This window comes from Bos javanicus, chromosome 2 (genome assembly GCF_032452875.1).
Source record: "Bos javanicus breed banteng chromosome 2, ARS-OSU_banteng_1.0, whole genome shotgun sequence".
Lineage (NCBI taxonomy): Eukaryota > Metazoa > Chordata > Mammalia > Artiodactyla > Bovidae > Bos > Bos javanicus.
The window spans coordinates 127,536,271-127,560,014 of NC_083869.1; the positions used below are offsets into that span (position 1 = coordinate 127,536,271).

Consider the following 23,744-nt stretch of genomic DNA (forward strand, 5'->3'; position numbering starts at 1 on the left):
GGGGAAAACCCTTCCCTTATTCAAAAATTATAGTGTGTGTAACTTGAAGAGAACTTTCCCTCATCCATTAAATTTGCAGGAAAAATGTTTTTTTTGCTTTTACAGCTTTTGCTTAATTGGTCAGGTTTGATTGACTCAGCATGGATTTTTGGCCTGCTTGACTTACTGCTATACTCTTACTAGCCAGAACAGGGGCTGGTCCATAGTGCAGGTATTTGTTGAATGTATGAACTCCTTCTATGATCTGTGGCTCCTTACATAAGAATATATCCAACAACTTCTTACTTTAACTGACTTCTTACCTGCTTTTAAGCTTGAAATAAAGAAAACATCCAATGTTTACATCAGTCAGCTGCTTGTGAAAAGCAATCTTTCTAAATGTGTAAACAGTAGCATAAGCAAGGTGTCCAGCTATGCTCAGGCAACTTGGGTGTCATCAGTTACCTCACATATTTCTCTAAGTTCCACAGCTAAAAGAGCTAAACTGTAAAACACCGCCAGGACTCAATTTAGCTTATATGCACATCCTGAGAATTCTCCTCTAAAATCATTTCTTTATCAAAGCAAGTACCATTTAGAATTAACACAGTGAGAACCAGAAAATAACAGTCGAACACAAACGCTGCTGAGGGAAGCTGGGATGGTCACTTAGTTGCCCCGTGAACCTGTTGTCCTATCCCTCGGTATTGAATTCAATTTCTATTTAAAGGGACACGGCTTTGCTTTGGGGAGGATTAAAAACAAAACAAACAAACAAAAAAACCGTGAGTTTGGAGAAAAAAATCCCTTTTAACGGGTTCGAAGAAAACTATCTGCTTAGAATTGTCAAAATAATGCGGCTGAGAAAAGGGTCATCTCGCCTGAGTCTGGAGCGGGGCCACAGCGCATGATTTGGGGGGTGGGTATGAGCTTCAGCAGTCGGTGTCAAGTTTGAGATCCCGTAAGAGAAGTAAAAGGCGAGAGGGGGCAACGTGACCACCTGCCCGGTCAGCCGAGGGACCGCGGGGGAGCCCCTGTCTGCTCCCAACTTTGTCAGCCTTCCCCGTCATCGGGGCATATGGTCCACGCGCCTCCCAGCCCGGGCCGGCGACTCCCGGGCCAGAGGGGACTGAGGGGCGGGGAGACAGAGGCGGCCCGTGGACCCCGGGAGCGGCCCCGAGGGCCCGGCGGGCACCGGCGGGGAAGGGGTCGCCGCCCCTCCCCCCCGGCGGGGCCCGGACGCTCCCAACGGCGGCGTGGCGGCTCCCTCAGCCCGCGCCCGCCGCGCCCTCGAAGCCGGGCCGGCGGCCCTCGCCACGCCCCGCGCTCCCCGGGGCGGACCCCCGGGGCCCCCTCCCTTCTGGGCAGCGCTCCTCCGAGGAGCCCCCGGCGCGGGCGTGCGGCCTAGTCGGGGTTACATAACGGGGCCCGGCCCCTCCGGAGCCGGCCGGGGGGCCCGCGGGGCCCGCGCCGGCGGAGGCGGGGGGCTCCGCCACTCACCTGCCGTAGATGCCCTCGGTGATCCGGTTCCGCTTTAGGGGGCGGCGGAGCTTACTGCAGTCGGCGTTCCGCCGCTTCATCCTCCCGCTGGGGGGCCGGGTGCCCGCGCCGCCGCCGCCGTCTCTCACCTCAGCCGCCGCCGCCGCCGGCCCGCCCCGCGTCGGGCCTGGACTCTACCCCTGGGGCCGGTCACACAGACATGGAGCCAGCACCCGGGGGGGAGGGGGTGGGACGGGGAGGAGGGAGGGGGGCGCTCAGAGCTTCCTCCGCCTTCGGAAACAAAGAAATGACAATTCCGGGGCCCGCCCGCCCCAGCACCAGCCAGCCGCCTACCCCGCCTCCACCGCTCCGACGGACGGCCTCTCGGACCAATCGCAGGCGCCGCTACGCTGCTGCCGGCCAATCCCGGGGCCCTCTGAGGCAAAACGGACTCTAGCACCTACCTCTTTGAAGGACAGAAGAGTGCACCTATCATGAAGGTGTCTGGGCCTGCGTCCGAGCCTATCAGAAACGATTTAAATAGAGGCTTATAAATAGGCCCTATAAATATAACATCCTATATTCTGCCTTGTTACGAAGGTGCATTTCTTTATTGTTGGGTTGCATTTCACTGTATGAGAATTCATATTAGAGCATGCAGTGCTTTTTTTCATTGTTAAGCTATCCCTAGTGCCCTATGAAATCGCGAGGCCTGGGTTTGCGGCATGTGCGTTTTTGCGCTGAACTGAAACTCCGGTCCGCCGCATCCTTATGTAAGGAGCTGGCCGCATCCTCCTCGTCCGGGAGGCGCCGGGGGCCCTTCCTGAGGATCCTGGAGTGCTCGGCCAAGCCGGCCGCGTCTGCGAGCGACGGGGATACGAATGACAAAGCAAACCGCGCGCGCACACACACACACACACACACACACACACAGAGGCACACGCACACACCCTGCCAGCTTCCCGCGACGTGGTGGTGACAGCGCGGCGGCCAATCGGAGGAGGCGCGGGGCGGGGCCTCCGTGGTCCCGCCTCCTGGAGGCGCGTCACAGGGGGCGGGGCCGTGGTACGCGCGCCGTCGCGCGAGGCTGCTGAAGTGGGTGTGTGTGGGGCGGTGCGGCCCGGGCTCCACGTCCGCAGGGCTCACTTTGGCTGCGGCGGCTGCAGCTTCTTTGGTAACCGCGCTAGCTGGACCTGGCAAGCGTCGACGTCTATGCCCCCGGGCAGGGTTCTGGTACCGCGGGGAAGCCGGGTCAGCGACCCTTCTCACCTAACATTCCTAGAGCGCTCAATTCTGCGCGAAGCACCGCGCTGGGTGCTCTACATCTGTTTGTTCTTTTACTCTTCATTGCTCCCCTGCAGCATAGGTATGGCAAAATAGCAGTTAGAAAAGACAAAGTTGTTTTTTTTTTTTTTTAAGAGAAAAGAAAAGAATAGATGTCAAAAAGAGGAATGCACATCAGTGAAGAAAAACTGGGGAAACGTAGGGAAGTTGCTGAGGGCGGGGGGTGGGAAAGACATCCATGGATCTCATCACCTTAACAGAACTACTGTTAGCATTCTGTATTTTTCCCTTTCTTTCCAGTTTCCTCCCCCTGGATGATATATTACTACTATTACTGTTGTTTTTATTATTATTAAGACTTTCAGTTTTGTAGTTCTGTTCTTTGACATAAGCATTTTTACATGTTATAATGAATTCATCCTTCCTAAATATTTCTGATGGTTGCAAAATCTATCAAGTGACTGTACCAACTTAACCGTTCACCAACCGAGGGACTGTTAGATGGTGTTGCTGCTGCTGCTGCTAAGTCGCTTCAGTCGTTTCCGACTCTGTGCGACCACAGAGACGGCAGCCCACCAGGCTCCCCGTCCCTGGGATTCTCCAGGCAAGAACACTGGAATGGGTTGCCATTTCCTTCTCCAATGCATGAAAGTGAAAAGTGAAAGTGAAGTCACTCAGTCGCGTCCGACTCTTAGCGACCCCATGGACTGCAGCCTACCAGGCTCCTCCATCCATGGGATTTTCCAGGCAAGAGTACTGGAGTGGGGTGCCATTGCCTTCTCCAGTCAGACGGTCTTACAACACATCTAAAAAACTTACAGGAAAGTAGATGCCATCTTGTTTTGTCCTGGGATGCGTGGACATCTCCCGGCCCTGTGATCATTCCCTTAAATAAAAACCCACCCCAAGGAGGAACTTGTAATTTATCCCAAATGCATCATCCTCAACTGCTGCTGTTACTTTATACTGTCAGAAATATTTACAAAGATTACCCAGTGCCTGGAAGACAAGACCCATTCTGTTTATTATGGCATCCAAAGCTGGTCACAAGGGGGGCCCACCCCTCTTTTCCAGGCCTCCCCAGGCCAGCCAAGCCTTAATCTATTCACTGTCCTCAAATCCACTAAGACAACTATGTCTTCCCTCTTCCATGCCTTTGCTTCTACAGAGAGCATCTCCAGCAGTACTGTTCCTAATTTGTGGTTTCTTGGATGAGACTTGTCCATTCACCTGGATGAAAAGCTTCTTGGGGACTGGATTCATACCCTATAGAGATGCATTTAGAAAAATTGTAAGAGTATCTGCTTTTTCAGACCAGGATTGAAATTCCAGCTTGGCCACTTACTAGTTTTGGCAGGTTACTAAATGTCTCAGAGCCAGAGTTTTCACTCAGGTTTGTTTGAAGGTTGTTACCAGATGATGAACTCTCAGGGCCAGACATGCAGTAGGTTACTGCAAATCGTTTCTGTTAACAGTATATCTGTTTTTCATCCTTCACCTCTACTCCAGCCTGTTGATAAAGTGTCGCTGGGCAGCCAAGGATAACAAACAAAGTTTCACCAAGGCTACCTATCATTGTGAAAGCATCTGAACCTAATGCTCTGCTTGAAGCAACAGAAAAAGACTTCTGTTGCCAAGTTGCCAAGGTTGGTTGCCAAGGCAGGTTGATTCATGGAAAAGCATACAGGTTGGTTCATGGAGAAGGATACCTAAATCAATATTCCTGGAGGCATAGGTACATGGTGAGATCATGGCTTCAGACTCCATGGGGTCTGCCAACTGGAATAGCCCTCTTCTCCATGACTGCAAGTTTCCAGATTACCTGGGCCAGCAACTAAGACAGTCAACTCTGCAAGGTTAGAGGCCATATCTTTGGTCTTTCCTACTCCCCACTGAGTCCCTGTTGTCTAGGACAGTGCCATGGCACACTGTAGAATGGATGGGTCAATAGTCCATAAAAAAGATGAGAGAGGCACTGGGGTCACTTACCAGCTTTCTGAAGCTCTCTGGCTAGCCTCCCATCAACCAGGTTCCTGACAAGGGCATTCCATGCTGTGGAGAAGTATAGAGTGGCTGGGAGTTACTGTTAGTTGTTGGGCTTCATGGGAGCAGAGGAAGGGCAGAGAGAATCCCAGGGTGATGGCCCAAGAAGAAGCAATCTGGAGGTCTGGGTTCCAGTCCCACTTGAGATATCAACTTGCTGGTGTCCTGAGTTGAGTGACCTGTCCACTCTGTGCCAAGATTACCTCTTAGAATCACTTCAAGCCCTATGTTTAGAAGCAGAACATATTAGTTCCATTTTGCAGATGAGAAAACTGAGCATCAGAGAAAACAAGATCATGCAGTTGCTATGGTAAAGGAATTTGGCTTGAGTCATAAGCTAAGATGTATGGAGCCTTGATGCTCTAGGCATGTCCTCTGGTGCCTGTAAATAACTCTGATGTTAAGGGTAGTTGATGTAATGATTGGCTGGAGTGGAATGATGGGAAAGGCCTTCTTGCCAAGAGACCAAGGACATACCACTGTAAGTCTTCCCTTCTCCATTCCCTTCCTCTCACTCCTCCTGCCCCAGCTGGACTCTGTATTTTCCTGGCCCACCTTAGCCAAAACCCCTTTGGCTTTGCCTAAGTTCCAGCCTTTCAAACTGAAAGGACCTTTTAGAATCCTCAGCACACAAAATTGGCCTGAGATGAGACCTCCTGCCTAATACAGAGCTCCCCAGCTCCCCACACTTCCTCCACCAATCAGGAAGCAGGGGAGATCAGCAGTGGCCATTTAACAGATGAGTAAGACAGAAAAGAGAAATAATTTGCTCTCATTCCAAAGACCGAGTGCCAGACAGGAATTCAGGGCTGTTCCTCCTCTTCTCTTGGGACTTTCAGACGGCCAAGGGGTTGGAATTGGCGCAGAAGTTTCAACTGAGCTCAGAATAGCCTAGAGGAGATCATCACGTGCTCTTTCACATCCAAGGAAATTACATGCCCACCTTTTCAGCAGCTTTTATCCCCTCAAGCCCACCAGGCAAGGCTGGCCCACCTGCCTTGAGCTTTGTTCCTGTCTCATGGGAGTCACAGGAAAATCCAGACTTTGGATGGCCATTTCTTATACATTTGTCTGCATCCCCCAGAGAACCCTGTTAATGAAGGATATTTATAGTAGTGTTTAGAACAGCAACAGTTTTATAAAGAACCCAGATATCCCACAGGGGGGCCTGGTCAAACAAATGATCACATAGCCTTACCATGGAAGTCAGTGTGCCCTGGAGAATGATGATATGTAACACTTATTTTGTGCGGATACTCCTCTAAGCATCCTATGCCTTTTGATCTAATCCTCACAGCAACCCTATAAGGAGGAGATTACTGTGCATGCGTGCTAAGTCACTTCAGTTGTGTCTGACTCTCTGCGACCCTATAGACTGTAGCCTGCCAGGCTCCTCATTCCATGGGATTTTCCAAGCAAGAATACTGGAGTGGGTTGCCATGCCTGCCTTCAGGGGATCTTCTGAGCCCAGGAACTGAACCCATGTCTCCTGCATTGGCAGGCGAGTTCTTTACCACTAGCACCACCTGGGGAGCCCAAGAGATTACTACTGGTGCTATATTACAGATGAGAAAACTGTGGCACAGAGAAGCTAAGTCATTCGCCTAAGGTCACACGGTAAGTGATAGAGCAGGATTCAAATCCAGGTAGTCTAGTGTCTGAGCCTGGACATTTATCCATCATAATAGTGTTGTAGAAAGATTTTTCCTAGTTTGGAAACTGCTTATGGTATACTGTTCATGAAAAAAAGCCAAGTTACTAAACATGTGCTATATAATCTCATTTTTTGTAGGGAAAAAAACAAGGCATAAATTCACATGAATAGAAAAAAATCTGAAAGATTATATACAAAAAGAAGTAGAGCTGGTTTGGAGAGATGATGAAATCATGGGTGCTCTATCTAAGTTTTACAGACCTCTGCATTTTTGAGGTTTTCTAAGGTAAACATGTCAAGCTTATGCAATAATAATAATTTCTAACATTTATGGTAAGTTCTCTACATATGTGACACTTTATGTGTCCTACCTCATTTAATCTTTACAACCAGCCTATGAGATGGATACTGATTTTCTCCACTTTACAGATAAGGAAACAGACTCAGAGATATTGATCATCTTACCCAAGGTGACCAAGCTAATAATTTGCAGAGCTAGGATTTGAACCCAGGTTGCCTGACTCCAAAGCTCATGTTTGTTAAATAGATAAATGATTGACTTAGCCACACTCTAACTAAGCATGCCCAGGTCAGAATCACACCTTTGGTGTGGACAGGATTCCAGAGAGAAGATGAGGGGCGCCTACCTACCTCCTTGGTCCCTGCCCATGACTGAGTTTTCCAATATTTAACTCAGATGAGGAGGACATGGTAAATGTTCTCATAGAGTTTCTACAGAAAATGGACAATCACATGTGAAAGCTACATTTCAGCTCAGCTGCTCAGTCATGTCTGACTCTTTGTGACCCCATGGACTGCAGCACTCCAGGCCTCCCTGGCCATTACCAGCTCCTAGAGCCTACTCAAACTCATGTCCACTGAGTCGGTGATGCCATCCAACCATCTCATCCTCTGTTGTCCCCTTCTCCTCCTGCCCTCAATCTTTCCCAGCATCAGGGTCTTTTCAAATAAGTCAGCTCTTCACATCAGGTGGCCAAAGTATTGGAGTTTCAGCTTCAACATCAGTCCTTCTGATGAACACCTAGGACTGATCTCCTTTAGGATAGACTGGTTGGATCTCCTTGCAGTCCAAGGGAGTCTCAAGAGTCTTCTCCAACACCATAGTTCAAAAGCATCAATTCTTCTGCGCTCAGCTTTCTTTATAATCCAGCTCTCACATTCATACAAGACTACTGGAAAAACCATAGCTTTGACTAGATGGACCTTTGTTGGCAAAGTAATGTCTCTGCTTTTTAATATGCTGTCTAGGTTGGTCATAGTTTTTCTTCCAAGGACCAGGCATAGTCTGTCTGATTTGATTCATCATACCCGTAGGAAGTCTGGTCACTCAGACCAGGAGGCCACAGTCATGGCACCACTTGCCCACGTTCATTTCCAAAACACAGGTTGCCAAGCATGCTTATGTAGTCTCACATTTATAATAACTCTGTGAGGAAAGCAAATCAGCTCATCTTATTTGACTCATAAGGAAATTGAGACTGTAAGTGGTTTAGTTAATGGACGACAGAATTGCAAAGCAGTTAAGGGCACAAGCCGTGGCATCGGATGGATGTGGGTTGGGTTCCGACTCTGCTGTTTACTAGCTGTGTGACTTTGGGTGCTTGCATCACTTCTCTGAGCAGCAGTTTTCTCATCTGTCAAATGGGAGTGGTGATGCCTGTACTCACAGGTTTGAGGGAAAGAGTAAATGAAATACTGTCTGTAAAATGCTGGGTCCAGTGCTTGGCGTTCCAGAATCGGCAGCTGTTATTCAGTCGACAGGTATTTCTTGAGCACCTGCTATGGACTAAACACCAGGTGCTGAGGATACAACAGTCAGAAGTCCCTGGGCTTGTGTCGTTTGGATCTGAGTTGGTGAGGGCAGGAGCATGTAGATGCCTGAGGGGAGGGGTGCTTTGGACACGGGGAACAGCAGGTACACACAGAACATTTTCCCCCAACATTTTGTTATGAAAGATTTCAAACATAAACCTAAAAAGTTGAAAGAAAGGTACAGTGAAAAGCCATTCACCTCCCACCTAGAGTTGACAATTAACATTTGACTTATGACATTTCTGCTCTAGATCCCATGTGCTTTCCCAGGGACCCTGCCTTGAAGATTTGGAGTCAGACTATCTGGAACTGTCGTCAGAAAACAGGGGTCTTTTGCAAGAGTCAGAGAGGTAGAGAGAAAACTCCCCTTTTGACCAATCTTTTGGGAGAGGCCACCTGTGGGGTCAGTTCCCTTTTATTAAAGAAAGCCTTTCTGTTCATTCAGGAGCTTGGCCCTCTTGTCAAGTGGTCTGTCCTTCACTGGGCAGGATCAGGACACACAGGGCTTTAGGATGCCCCTGTGGGAACCAGCTACCGTCATCACTGAGTTTGCCAGCATGTAAACACAACCGTCACGGGCTCCAAGCCCAGGGGCTGGCAGCGCCTGGAAATCTCTAGTGTTCATCTGCCTGACATTTGGTGCCCCTGGGTAGGTAGGTACAGCCGCCTGGTTCACAAACTGCTGGTACAGGACCCAGGCCAACAAGGGTCACATTCACTTATCCCCCTCACAGGGGAGTCCCCTGTTAAGGAAACTTCCATGACCAAAGACATGGAAGCAACCTAAATGTCCATCGCCAGAGGAATGGGTAAAGAAGATATGGTACATATATACAACGGGATATTACTCAGCCGTTAAAAATGAAATGATGACATTTGCAGCAACATGCATGGACCTAGAGACTGTCATCCTGAGTGAAGTAAGTCCGAAAAGGAGGGAGAAATATCGTGTGACATCCCTTACATGTGGAATCTAGAAAGAAAGTATACAAATGAACTTACAAAACAGGAAGAGACTCACAGACTTAGAAACAATCTTACAGTTGCTGGGGTAGTTGGGGAGGATCAGGGAAAGGGATAGTTAGGGAGTCTGGGATGGACATGTACACCCTGCTATATTTAAAATAGATAAGCAACAAGGACCTACTGTATAGCACATGGAACTCTGCTCAATGTTATGTGGCAGCCCAGATAGGGAAGTTTTGGGGAGAATGGATACATGTATATATATGGCTGAGTCCCTTGCTGTTCATCTGAAACTACCACAACATCATTAATCAGCTATACCCCAAAACAAAATTTAAAGTTAAAAGAAAAACAAAAAAGAACAAAAAAGAAATACCGATGGCCAGAAAAAGGCCAGAAATCAAAACCGAGACTGACCATGAGGGCTGAGCTCTAGAAACCGGTACTTACTGCCTTATTTACTGTTGAGATAGCAGAAGGCTTGGAATCCTTTGTTGCTAGTCTTTCAGAAGTAGAAGACGACGTGGGAGTTATCTGGGCTAAAGTGAGGTGGTTAAACACCCAGGTGCTCAAGATAGACTGCCCAAGTTGAAATCCTAGCTCTAATACTCACTAACCCCATAACCTTGGGCAAGTCACTTGATATTGCTGTGCCTTAGCTTGTTGTAGAAAGGCTGACAGTCCCATCTCACAGGCTCCTTAACTGAGTTCATACATGTAAAGTGTCTAGAACAGCACCTAGTGTACTAAAGTACTTAGTAAATTTTAGCTCCCCGAGATACCTAAACCAAAAGTAACCAGGAGTGGTTTGTAGCCAATTTTTTTTCCCGATGCATGTGTTTACATACAGTGTTATTATTAGTTCACAAAAGTGGGAACATGCACACTGTTCTGTAATGTCCTTTACCAAATAATATATCCCGTGTGCCATTTTTGATAAACCTTAAAAGCATTTTCTTCTGGATTTTTCTGCATGTTCAGAACGATTATATTGGTGGCAGATTATGTGTCCTGTAGTTTACTTAACCTGTCCCCTGCTACTGTACGTTCAGGTTATTCTCAACGTTTTCTTTTTTGTAAATAAAGCTGCGCTGAGCAAGAAATGACTAATGTCAATGACTGTGTGACCTTGGGTATGACCTTCTGGGTTTAGTTTCATCTAAAAACAAAAAAGACAAGATTCTACCAGGTGATTAACATCTCCCATAATCCACATATGAATCATTCACAAGACATCTCTGACAACTAACCATCAGCTTCTGCTTGCATTCCCCTAGTGACAGGATGCTCACTACCCCATGAATGGTCAATAAAATATCCACTCATGTTGGGCTACAATCTGCCTCCCTGCTACTCCTAGCCAGGTTTTAGTCTCTGGGCCCTCATAAATTCAGTGTACACACAGTGGCCAGTGACTGGGGCCAGTGTAGAAGTAAAAATGTTGAGTCCTCCTTCTCTCCCTTTCTCTATATCTCAGATCTCCTGCTAAGCAAATGGATGTGGCCATAGGAACAGTTAGCTGCAGGGGCAGAACTAGATCCCAGGCACCTTAAATCCTATTCCAGGGGACAGTCCTCCATTGTGGGGTGGGGATACTGAGGCTGGTGACTATCGTCAAACGCACCACAGTGCTCATGCCCTAGGCAAGTCCTGGGCTGCTCTGTGAGCAGGTGACCAGAGTGGGGGACAACTTTAGCCTCGGGCTAGAGCGGGACTCCCACCAGGGCTTTCCTAGAGCTGGATCACCTCCTCCTTTCAATTGTCACACCTGCCCTTGAAAGATTGAGAAACAGGTCAGATTCTGTGTTTAAATACAGATTCAGATAAAACTAATTTCAACGGTGTGGCTCTGAGGAGTTCGTTATCCTAGGTCCTCCCAGGACTTAATATTGTTCTTTGCTTTCATTCATTCATTCATTTGCTATATCATTTTTAAGAGCCCACTGGGTGCCCTCTCTGACCTGTGGTAAGGTTTTAAGGAGAAATTTTGCCAATCCAAAGCTCCATCTAAGCATCCGTTTCCCCATTTGTGAAATAAGGGTGTTGACCTATTCTCTGCCTTTCTTGCAAGATGCGGTAAAGGTAAGTGAAAAAAATTCTCGTGTTTGAGGGTCAAGTGAATGAATGCCCTCTTTTCAACTGGACACAGTGCCTGCCCTGTGGTAGGAATGTAGCAACTACTTGTCAAATCAATAAATGATTGAATGAATTAATTAATGTTAGAAAAAATGCATTTTCCTCCTCCCTGTCACTGTCTCTCTGCTCCTGTGTTAACTCCACAGATATGTTGGCAGGACCAGCCTTGCAGCCTGAGATAAGGCCTTACCCGGGTGTCTCTCCTGTCCCTCCCCTTAGTGGGTGTGGGGCTAAGGGTAATGCCCGGTGCTGGTGGAAACGCTGCACAGAGACGGACACAGGATGGGCTCTAAGTACCAAAAGTCTGTGCGGGTCTGGCTGCCCCTGTGTGCCATAACACTGGAGGTGATTTTCATTGTCATCTTCTTCTTTTTCACCTCCTATTCAGCTTCTGTAGATGAACAGAAGAAGCTCTTGAGGGACTACCGAGGTGAGTGTCCAGAGGGGAGGTGGTCACAGAGGCAAACAGCTGGTGCAGGGAAGAGGAGGTCCTCCAGGGGCATAGGGCCTCCTTTCCACAAAGTCTCTGAAGAAAGGGGTTCCCTCATCCTCTTCGATCTTTTGAACAAAGACGCAGCCAAACATGCCGTCTCTTCTTTAGGACCAGTGTGGCCATCACCTCTTCCATGAAGTCTTCCTTGTTTTGTCAGGGCAGAGGGAGGAGCCTCCTTTTCTCTGTTCCTAGATTTCCCTTTGCCAAAGGGTCTTCACAATTCTCTGCCTCCGCTGCCCCCTCTTCTCTTTCCTTAACAGCAAGGAATTTCATGGTGTTGTTGGGTTTGAGGGATTTTGTTTCCTTTTTTTTGGTCTCTTTTTCTCATTTTTGTACCACCTTCCTTTTGGAAGCTTCCTTCTTACTTAGGGGCTGGGAAGTCTTCTTTCTGCCTGCAGATCCTCAGGCGTAAGCTCTGGCTGAAGGGAATGTAGGATGGTTGTTATTTTATATATATGCAGCTAAAAATACTCATAGACTGTGATGAGAATGACTCTTAACAAGATAGACATCCACAGTGGTGTGGCTTCTGCTTTTATAAAAAAGTTGAGAGGAGTTTTCAAGTACCTCAGAGAGTCAAGATGTTTTTATGATAATGGAAGGACCTCCTTGAGTGAGGTCCCTGAGACCAAGCAGAAACATGAGCCCGGCTGAGTGCTTGCTTGTTTCTAAGTGATGTTAGCTAGTTGACTAGAAGCAAAGGGAAGGCATCCCTGGGCCCTCAGTGGTAGAAAGAAGGACAAGGAGATGACTTGGGGAGGGAAGTCCCTACACTGCTTCATGAGCTAGCCCAGAGAGGGCACTCAGTGCCGAACAAGCAAGGCCTGGGCACAATTTTCATTCAACTTACTGTAATTCTTTTCAATCGGGTACAATGTAATTCAATCCATTCATTCATTCATTTGCTCAATCTATTACAAACCATATGGGATCCAGACACATGCTAATCAGAGCTGGTATTTACTGATTACTTACTATGTACCAGGCACTCCAGTATTCTCTCCTGGACAATCCCATGAACAGAGGAGCCTGGTGGGTTACAGTCCACGGGGTCGCAAAGAGTCAGACAGGACTGAGCGACTAAGCATTCGTGCACACACCAGACACTATTTTAAATGCTTTACACTGAATCCTCAGTGTCACCCTATGAGATAGGTACCATTTTTAAAAAATAATAATTTTATTTATTTACTTTCGGCTGTGCTGGGTCTTTGCTGCTGCGAAGACTTTTCTCTAGGTGCGGCAAGTGGGGGCTACTCTCTAGTTTCGGTGCTCGGGTTTCTTGCTGCAGTGGCTTCTCTGGTGGAGCGCAGGCTCTAGGGTGCTCTGGCTTCAGTAGCTGTGGTTCCCAGGCTCTAGAGCACAGGCTCAGTAGTTGTGGTGCAGGGGTTCCCAGGCATGTAGGATCTTCTCAGATCAGGAATCGAACCACGTCTCCTGCATTGGCAGGCAGATTCTTTAGAGACAGGTACTATTATGATCTCCATTTTTCATAGGAGGAAATTAGGCACTTGGACATGGAGCGATTTGCCCAAGACTTCAGCTAGCAATAGTAGAGCAGTTTTAAATTTTGCTGTTGTTGTTCAGTTGCTAAGTCGTGTCTCACTTTTTTTGCAACCCCTTGGACTGTAGCCCATCAAGCTCCTCTGTCCATGAGATTTCCCAGGCAAGAATATTGACTAGGTTGCCATTTCCTTCTCCAAGGGATCTTCCAGACCCAGGGACTGCACTTGAATCTCCTGGATCGGCAAGCAGATTCTTTACCACTGAGCCATCAGGGAAGTCCTTGGTTTAAAGTTAAGTAGCCTTATATTTCGGAGAAGGCAATGGCACCCCACTCCAGTACTCTTGCCTGGAAAATCCCATGGATGGAGGACCCTGGTAGGCTGCAGACCATGGGGTCGCTAAGAGTCAGAAACGACTGAGTGACTTCACTTTCACTTTTCACTTTCATGCATTGGAGAAGGAAATAGCAACTGACTCCAGTGTTCTTGCCTGGAGAATCCCAGGGATGGGGGAGCCTGATGGGCTGCAGTCTATGGGGTCGCACAGAGTCGGACACGACTGAAGCAACTTAGCAGCAGCAGCAGCCTTATATTTGAGCTTCTCTGGTGCTTAGACAGAAAAGAATCCGACTGCAAGGTGGGAGACCTGGGTTCGATCCCTGGGTTGGGAAGATCCCCTGGAAGAGGGCATGGCAACTCACTCCAGTATTCTTGCCTGGAGAATTCCTATGGACAGAGGAGCCTGGCGGGCTTACAGTCCATGGGGTCGCAGAGTCGGCCACGACTAAGCGACCAAGCACAGCACAGCACAGCCTTATATTTAAAATAGAAAAGCAACAAAGACCTGCACAGGGAATTCTGCTCAGTTTTCTACAGTAACCTAAATGGGAAAAGAATTTTAAAAGGAATGGACCCACGTATATGTATAATTTAATTGCTTTGCTGTACATCTGAAATGAACACAATATTGTTAATCAACTATGCTCCAGTATAAAATAAAAATTAAAAAATCAAATAGATTCAATAAAACTAAATTAAGGGGAAAAGATAAACTTAAGCAGCCTAGTTTGAATTTCCGTGCACTTAACCATGATGCTTCACAGCCCCATTTTACAGTCAGGTTGAGTCTCTTGTCATATAATCAGTAGGCATAGGAGCCAATATTTCAACTTTGTAGTTTGGATCCAGTTTCTTTACCCCTAGGCTGTGCTGCTAACATAGACATAAGTGTCCTTAGAAGCTCACGCCCTATGGCAGCACAGAGGAGGGCCCACAACCCAGGCGGGGAGATGGGGGTGCCAGGAAAGGCCTCTGGAGGGAAGTGACTACCCAGCTGGGCCTCAGAGGCTCAGGTAGAGTAGCCATATGAAAAGGGAGGGTCTCGAGCACAGCAGGAACCATTGTGTTCATCAGACTGGACCAGGCTGGAGTTTAACCCTATAGTGCTGTCGAAGCGTAAAGAGGGAAGCAGTGGGTGGACCCATTCCCTTGAGTAAGCAGGCTGCCCTTCATTCTCTTGATCTATTAGGAAGCAGGAGTGTGATCAGTTTGGGTTTGGTTATGGAGAAAGCCATTCCAGGACTGGCATGGGGGTGGGGAAGGGGCCTGACTTGAGGTGGAAGCCAGTGTGGGGACTGTAGTGTTGTATGGACTGAGGGGCTTCAAATTTTTCAAGCATGCCCCGTATTTCTATGTTCTATTTAAATCCTGCTGCAGTAATACATTTTGCACATTATCATAGATGTACGTAAATTAGAAAATTGGAAAGAAAAAAGGAAATAGAAAATATTTTCAAATGACTGATTGTGATGGTGTCAGTCACTCCAGGCAGGGTCCATTGTTACCGTGAATGATAGTGGATGGCAACTGATTCCTCAGGGTCTTCTAGATAATTTCAAATTATCTCGCTTGACTTCTTGTCAGATGTGATTAGATGGGGTTTTTTCTTTAACTCTGAATGTGACTGACGGACAGCGTGCACAAGAAGTTTCCTTCTACCCTGTTTCCGCGCTTGCCTGACATTATTCTTTTGCCTTCAATCTGTGGTTTTTGGCAGTTGTTTGAGCTGTTAGTCCATTTTGTGAAGGTTGCTGCTGCTACTGCTACTGCTGCTAAGTCGCTTCGGTCGTGTCGGACTCTGTGCGACCCCATAGAGGGCAGCCCACCAGGCTCCCCCGTCCCTGGGATTCTCCAGGCAAGAACACTGGAGTGGGTTGCCATTTCCTTCTCCAATGCGTGAAAGTGAAGTCGCTCAGTGGTGTCTGACTCTTAGCGACCCCATGGACTGCAGCCTACCAGGCTCCTCTGTCCATGGGATTTTTCAGGCAAGAGTACTGGAGTGGGGTGCCATCGGCTTCTCCGAGTTTGTGAAGGTTAGTTGAGTTAAAACTAGATAGCAATCTGTCAATGTACTTAATCTAATCCAGTCCACATAAACTATAATAAGTCATTTAAACCAGCCAATTCTAAAAAAAGACAATTTTGAGACAACCTGGAAATCTGAATAAAATGTGAGTATTATGTAACACACAGGCATTATTGTGAGTTTTGTTAGGTGTGATAATAGCATAGTGGGTGGTTTTAAACCTATTTAGAAGTAGGTTTAACAATTTAACAAATAGTGAGCCCTATTTGTTAGAGAAGCATCCTGGAAATAGAACAATGTCTGGGATCTGTTTCATGCCAAAAAGAAGAAGAAAAAGGAGAAAGAGGTAGGGAAGGAAGAGGGGGAAGGCGGAGGGGGGAGGGGGAAGAAGGAGATGGAGAAGGAGAAGGAGGGGAAGAAAAAAGAAAGGCTAAGGAAGGAAACAGGTGGAGAAGGATAATAAAAACGAGATTGAATGGGATTAACACACAACTACATATAAAATAGATAATCCACAAGACCTACTGGTTTAGCACAGGGAACTCTACTCAATAGTCTGTGTTAATCTCTATGGGAAAAGAATCTGAAAAAAGAATGGATGTATGTATGTGTGCAACTGAATCACTTTGCTGCACACCTGAAACTAACACAACAAAAGAAGAAAGGAAGAAAACAAGGGGAGAAGGATAATTAAAAACAAGCCTGACCCCATGTGACAGTCATCAAAGCTGGGAATGGGTACATGATGTTCACCATGCTCCTCACTCTGTTTTTGTGTATGCTTAAAATTTCCCATAATAAAGCTGTCAGTTAAGCAAAACAAAACCCTGTCATTAGTCACAACAAGATGAATATGGAGAAATACATGTCACCCCCCATTCAGGAGCCTAATATTCCCTCAGGACACCTTCCAAAGCTAGGGTACTGAGCTGAGATCCTAAGCAAGTCAGAGGAGGCTCCTGGATTCATCTGAACATTAAATGCTTGCAGAGTTGCAAAACTGACCAAGTGCCTTTAGGGGGAGAAGAGCCTAGATCAGTGGTCCTCAAATGTGGTCCCCAGACCAGCCACCTCAGCATCCCCTAAGAAATACCTGGGCCCCCATCCATACCTACTGATCCAAAACTCAAGGGTGGGGCCCAGCAATCTATGTTTTACCAAGCCCTAATTGACTCAAACACACAGAAGTTTGAGGACTGCTGGAGCTAGGCTGATTCACATCTCTGCTTCACTTCCTCTTCTTAGCTGTGAGACCTTGGGCAAATCACTCAATCTCTCTCTGCCTCTGGCACACGACGATAGTACTTACTAAGTTGTTGAAACGCTTGAAAAAATGAACACATAGGAAAACTGATAGAGTATTAGCTTCGAACTTCCCTTGCAGTCCAGTGGTTAAGACTCCATGTTTCCAATGCAGCGGGCTTGGGTTGGATACCTGGTCAAGAAACTAAGATCCGACGTGCCAAAAAGCACTGCCAAAAAAAAAAAAAAAAAGTATTAGCTTTTTATTATGAATAAACTTTAATTTCTTAAATGTTTTAGAAAAAATGAGTAGAAATAGCAGTGCTAATATCTCTTCTTCTGGCAGCCCCTTTGGATTGTCTAGAGAATTTTCTGAGGGGTGTGAACCCTATTCTGATGACCACTGGCCTGGTTGACCTGTGATGAGGTCAAATGGGCAGGGGCGGTAAAGGAGAAGCAAAGAGTCAGATTCAAGAGTTATTTAGGAGACAAAATTGGCTGTTCTTGGAGAAAACGAGAGAGGAGTCAAGGATGGCTTCAGATGTGTGATTGGCAGATGGAGGTGCCCATTTCTGAGATGGGAGGCACAAGTGGAGGGGCAGATTGTGGGATAAATGAACAATGATATGTTCATTCTGGGCTTGGGATTGAGGTGCCAGTGAGATGCCAGGGGAAAGCAATTGTATCCATTATCTCTTGCTGCATGACAAACCACCCCCAACCTTAGTGGCTCAAAATAGTAATCATCTAATTTGCTCTGGATCATGATTCTGTGGTTCAGCAATTTCAGCTGTACTGTGGTTACACAGGTCTGTCAATTTCACCTAGGGTCACCATGCATCTCCGGGGCTTCCCTGGTAGCTCAGCCAGTGAAAAACTCCACCTTCAATGTGGGAGGCTGGGGTTCGATCCCTGGGTCGGGAAGACCCCCTAGAGAAGGCAATGGCAACCCATTCCAGTATTCTTGCCTGGAGAATTCCATGGACAGAGAAGCCTGGCAGGCCCATGGGGTCACATAGAGTAAGACACGACTGAGCAGCTAAGCATCCATGCACATACCGTACATCTCCAGCTTGGAGCTTTGACTGGGGCGGACAGTCTCTGATAGCCTCATTTGCATGTTTGTCGGGTGATGCTGGCTGGACGCTTAGCCCATGTGGTTCCAGCAAACTAGCTCAGATTTTCACATGGCAGCAGAGGAATTACAGCAGTAAGAGAGGGCAAGACCCACTGCACAGGCGCTTTTCAACCCTCTGCTTGTATTGTGTTTGGTGATGTCCCATTAGCCAAAGCCAGTCACAAAGCTTAGCTCAGGTGGGAGGGGTCTATACTGGAGGGCATGACTCATTGGGGCCCATTACTGTGACCATTTGTCACATAGAGCCTGCTTGAATGCTGCCAGACTGGGGGACCATCCTGGGCCCTGCACTGTGGCTACCACCCAGTTACCCCCATACTCCTTAGAAGCAGGAAGGAGAGCTATTAAAAGACAAGAAGGGCTTTGCCAATGACGTGTACTGACGTCATCGGCACTCAATGTACACTGTACATGCTTCAGTCGTGTCTGATTCTTTGCGACCCCATGAACTGTAGCCTGCCAAGCTCCTCTGTCCGTGGGATTTTTCAGGCAAGAATACTGGAATGGGTTGCCATTTCCTCCTCCAGGGGATCTTCCTGGCCCAGGGATGGAACCAGCATCTCTTGTGTCTCCTGCATTGGCAGGCGGATTCTTTACCACTGTGCCACCTGAGGAGCCCACATCTTAGCCTTCATGGCCCTGTTGATTGGGAAACCTCTTTTTCTTTTCCCAAACTGCTGTAGGGGTAAGGGTAGGGTGGGAGATTGTGGGGGAGGGGAAGGAAGCATGAGGCTCCATGGATGGTTCCAGACCAAGGCTGCAGAGGTACCGTGCGAAGTCGGTGGTGGGGAGCAGACTGTGGAGGTCCAGCCCAGAGTCCGAGGAACAGAAGCCGGGCCTGGCTTCGGAGCTGATTAAGTGTCTGCAGTTCAGAGGGAGGTGGAAGGGTGTGTGGGGAATGGTGGAGACTCCCAGGGGCAGCCAGGCTGAAGGAGTGGGAACAGTCTTGTCCAAAGACACAGCTAACAAGTGGCAAGTCCAAGATAATTTATAGTCCCTAACATTTACCATGCACCAGTGCTAGGCTAAGCGATTCACAGGAGCCAAGGAACTCACTACTAACAGCAAACCTCTGAGCAGGTGCCATTATTTCAGACCACTTTACAGACTAGGAAGCGGGGGACACGGAGGTTGAACCAGACTCTGAACTCTGACAGCCAGACTCAGAGGCCCACACTCAAATTTGACACTAAGGAGAGTGAAGGATGGAGGGGAGGCAGGAAGGTATAGTGATTAAACCCAGAGCCAGGATTCAGGTCTGCCAGCACCATTTGCTAGCTGTGTGACCTGAGCTAATTCCAGCAGCTCTCTTTGCCTCCCTTTCCCCAGCTGTAGAATGGGGATAATCAAAGGTACCTCCTGCATGGGCTTGTCATGGTCTAAGGCTGGCTGGCACTTGGAAGAGTACCTAGTTTGTGGAGGGCACCGTATATGTGCCCGCTGTTACAATGATGTTGATTATTGCCCTACAGGACTCCCAGGTTAGACTGGCTCCAAGTCGAGGGACTTGCATAAACTTCTCCGGAAGGCCCACCTTAGATCGTGTGTAAAACCCCTGGAGCGATCCTCTCCTTATCAGCCCTGGACACCTTAGGTCCATTATCTTATCAGACCAGCAGCTCATGCAGGGCACAGCACAGGCTCTGAGAGGTGGAGGCTGATACCAGTGGGGACGATGCCCTGAGCTGGGACCCAGCGTTGAAGCTGGGATATGGTTGTGAGACATGGGAGGAGCGGGGGTGGACCAGAGCCCCTCGAGGCTGGGAGAGGAAGTGGGAGGATGCAGGGGGTGAGAGTAGAGGGACTCTGAACGCAAACGTGATTTACTGACCAGTTTGGGGTGAATAGCTTTGTCAACAGCTCCAAGAAACTGCAACCCTCATTTTATCCCCCTGGCTGAAGTACAAGCCCAAGCCCCCCCGCCCCCCAGGGACAGTGTGGGGTCGTAGGAGGAGAGTTCTGAGCTCTGTACTTGCAGCAGGCATGGCAGCTGTGCCTGATAAAGCCCCCAGCCAAGAGCCTCTGACTTTTTATCTTCAGAGCCCCATGGACCGCAGCCTACCATACCAGGCTCCTCCATCCATGCGATTTTCCAGGCAAGAGTACTGGAGTGGGCTGCCATTTCCTTCTCCAGGGGATCTTCCCAATCCAGGGATTGAACCCAGGTCTCCTGCCTTGCACACAGGCACTTTACCATCTGAACCACCAGGGAAGCCCTCTTCAGAGCCCCACCTCTAACCTAATCCTGGTTCCCTGCCCTTCCCACATGCTGCCCCCTGAATACACCAGAGCGGTGAGGTCCCTAGAGAGTATCAAGTCTAACTCCCATGAGCTACAGATAGGGAAACTGAGGCTCAAAGAAGGCATGGGACTTGCCTTAGGTCCCTTAGTGAGGTGTGGGCAATCAAGAGCAAGAGACAGCCGAGCACTGAGGGGAGGGCACTGCTCCAGAGTCCAGAGCTTGGCTCTGCTGCAGACATGCTGTGTTCTCTTGAGGAAGTCACAAGCTGTCTCTGGATCCCTTCTGTAGAATGAGAGGAAAATGGAAGGGTTCCCCTACTCATGGAATCTTCAGTAAGTCTGGACCCTTTGCATATAGCATTTCTGCAAAATGGGGGAACTGTTGTTTTTTTTTAACAGCAGTTTTTAAGGAAATATTAAATTTGCATATCTAGAAACAGGGCACTCAGAGCTGGTACACTGGGACACCCCAGAAGGATGGGATGGGATGGGGATGGAGGTGGGAAGGGGTTCGGGATGGGGGACACATGTACACCCATGGCTGACTCATGTCAATGTATGGCAAAAACCACCACAATATTGTAAAGTAATTAGCCTCCAGTTAAAATAATTAATTTTTTAAACAGAATTTGCATACCTAAAGTGGAGTGTGATGTCTCCAATTGGCCACAGGCCTCACTACTCCCCAATATACACTATGACCTTCATTACGTAGTTTCCTGCTCGGCTCCTGGAGGAATTCCAGCAGTCCCAAGAGGAGCCCCTATACAAAATGTGCCCATTCCACCGCCATTCCTAAGGGGATGCAAGCAGGAGACTGAAACATTGCCTCCCCTCCCTCTCCCTTATGTCAGAGAAGAAGGTGCAAGAAGTCAGATCCTCTTGATGGTCCACTTCTCGCCCACTCCACAAGTCCCCAGATCCCATGGAGATGCCTGGGTCCCCTGTAATCAGGTTGACCTGGGATTATTATCCACCCAAGTCCTGTGTGCAAGACTCTAGCTACCTGTATTTTTCAATGAAAGTAAATTTCAATGTAAGTTGAAGAGGCTTTGGAGAGCTCTGGAAAGAAGAATTTCCTTGTTGCTATCAGACCCAAGGCTGGAGACCAGGTGACTTCTTACTGCTGTGAAGGTGATGATGGTGCTGGTGGTGAATAGCCGCTATTTACTGAGCTTTCTCCATGTGCCAGGGACAGTGCCAAGCTCTTGAACAAAACATTACTTCCTTTGGATTTCCCAGTACCCTCTGAGCGGGGATAATTGCCCTTATTTAGCTGATGAGGAGAGTAAGCAACCCAAAGGCCATGCAGCTAAGAAGCTGAAACATACAAATTGCCATTCTTATAGGTCAAATGGTCAGATATTGGCAATTTAATATGATTTAACCTAATAGAGAATGATAGAGTTGGGGTCAGACAGAATTGTCTGACCTCAAAGCACAGGCTTTTTTTTAAGAAAAAATTACTCTCTTCATAACAGTTGTAGACAATTTTAACGCTAAAATTTTTTTAAAAAATAGAACTCTTCTAAACCCGGAGATAATCTCCGTGGGGGCGGGGAGCAGGGGGCGGAATTCCTTTAAGACTTCTCTCCAGGCATTTGCACACATGTGAACTTAGTTGGTGTTTGTTGATAAAATAGTCTTTACTATTCTGGAGCAATTACGTGTATTATACCATTTGATTCTGGCAACCTGATGAGGGAGGTATAATTATTTTTGCCACTTAACAGAAGAGAAAACCAAGAGGGCAGATAGTGTGGTAACTCAAGGCACAGGCTCTAGAGCAGACTCTCTAGGCTGAAATCCCAACTCTATTGGCTGGAGCAAATGATAACTCCTCTATGCCTCAGTTTTCACACCTGCAAAATGGTGATAATAACAGCACCCGCAGTGAAGGACGCTTGTGAGAACTAAATGAGATAGTTAACGTGAAGCGGTTTAAACAGCGTTGGCATTTGGCAAACATTTAGTAAGTGTAGGCGATTATTGAAGCTCAGAGATGTTAAATAGCTAGATTAAACCACACAGCTGGATAGTGCCAGAGCCCTGATAGAACCCCAAGCTTATCTAGTTTCAGAGCCCAAACCGTTACCCATTTTGCAAAGTTGGAGCCGATTCAAAGCATCCGCCCTTTCCTCTTCCTGGTCCCCTCCGGAACACCAGCTAAGTCCCTCTCGCCCATCTGCCATGGCAGCCACCGCACAAAGTCTGAGGCTGGGAAAGGGAGGATCACGCAGGTGGTCCTGGTGCTTTCCGATGGCCCCGCAGGTCCCCTTCAGAAGGAGTCAAAGGAGAGAGCTGTTTTTTGTAAGGATAATTTGGTTCTTGCCTGTGAACCTCTAGACCTACTACTGCCCCTTCTTTTCTGAATGACCTGAGCTAAGTCACCAAATTATGTGGCCTTATTTTCGCTTACACATGATCAGGAGGTTAAACCTGATTCTCAAAAAGCAAGAGATCAGTACCTTTACTGAGTGTCAGCTATGTGCCGAGGACAGGTCCTGACTCCCCACGCACGTTCATATTATTGTGTTTAGTAATAACAATAATTGCTACCTTTGCTGAACACTCACTGTGGGCCAGGCTCTGTGTTAGCTCAGTCATTCCTTCCCTCAACCCTGTATGTGTTATCCCCACTATTCAGATAAGAAAACTGAGGCTTAAAGAGGGGAAGTAACTTGACCAAGCTCTCTTCAATGATCCTTAATGCCCCTTTCAGCTGCCGTTCCATAAAACTCTAACACAACCCTCCACCTTGTCTGCTTCTCTCCCTCCTTCTTGGACTCTTTACCCTGAGCAGCATTCCAGGACGTGTTCATCATGGCAACCTTTGGCTTCGGCTTCCTCAATACTTCTTTGCGGAGACATTGCTGGAGCAGTATAGCCTTCAATCTCTTTCTGCTGGTCCTCGGGGTGCAGCTGGCAGCCCTGCTGGATGGCTTCCTGACCCAACTCTCCCTTAGGAAGATGGTCATCGATATGTCCAGGTAACTAGATGGCTGCTGGATCACTTCTGGGTTCTTGGGGGTCTGGGGTCCAAGACAGCAGATTCTAGAAGTGCTAGGATGTCTCTTTCTAGCGCCAACGCCATGCAATATTCAGGACTTACTTAAACTAACAAGTCATACATTGTCTAAAATTCATGTTTAACTGGCATCCTCTATTTAATATGACAACCCTCCTCTATGGCATCACAAGAGACCCAGATCTACAGCCCTCCTTGTGTCCTTTCTTTTTTTTTTATTGATTTTGAAAACTTATAGAGTGAATATTAGTTCAAAGGAAAAAATAATAGAGATTAGACAAAAAGAAAGAAATCTCACACTCAGAAAGGTAGTCTCTTGAAAAGAAGAAAGTACCTTCAGTCTTCAAATGCTGGTGGA

General features: G+C 47.6%; 2 protein-coding genes across 2 annotated transcripts in view; one reads left to right on the forward strand and one right to left on the reverse strand.

Annotated features, from left to right (window-relative positions):
- Nucleotides 1–1,793, reverse strand: part of MACO1 (macoilin 1) — a 65,648-nt gene extending 63,855 nt beyond the window's left edge. The window contains exon 1 of the mRNA XM_061393090.1: nt 1,480–1,793. Within this exon, the coding sequence (XP_061249074.1) occupies nt 1,480–1,559 (80 nt within the window). The 5' untranslated portion in view covers nt 1,560–1,793. The remainder of the gene's footprint in view (nt 1–1,479) is intronic.
- Nucleotides 1,794–11,605: 9,812 nt separating this feature from the next.
- The window catches only part of LOC133233034 (RH-like protein IC), a 40,777-nt gene continuing 28,638 nt past the window's right edge, over nt 11,606–23,744 (forward strand). The window contains exons 1-2 of the mRNA XM_061393091.1: nt 11,606–11,804; nt 23,162–23,348. Coding sequence (XP_061249075.1) covers nt 11,657–11,804; nt 23,162–23,348 — 335 coding nt within the window. The 5' untranslated portion in view covers nt 11,606–11,656. The remainder of the gene's footprint in view (nt 11,805–23,161; nt 23,349–23,744) is intronic.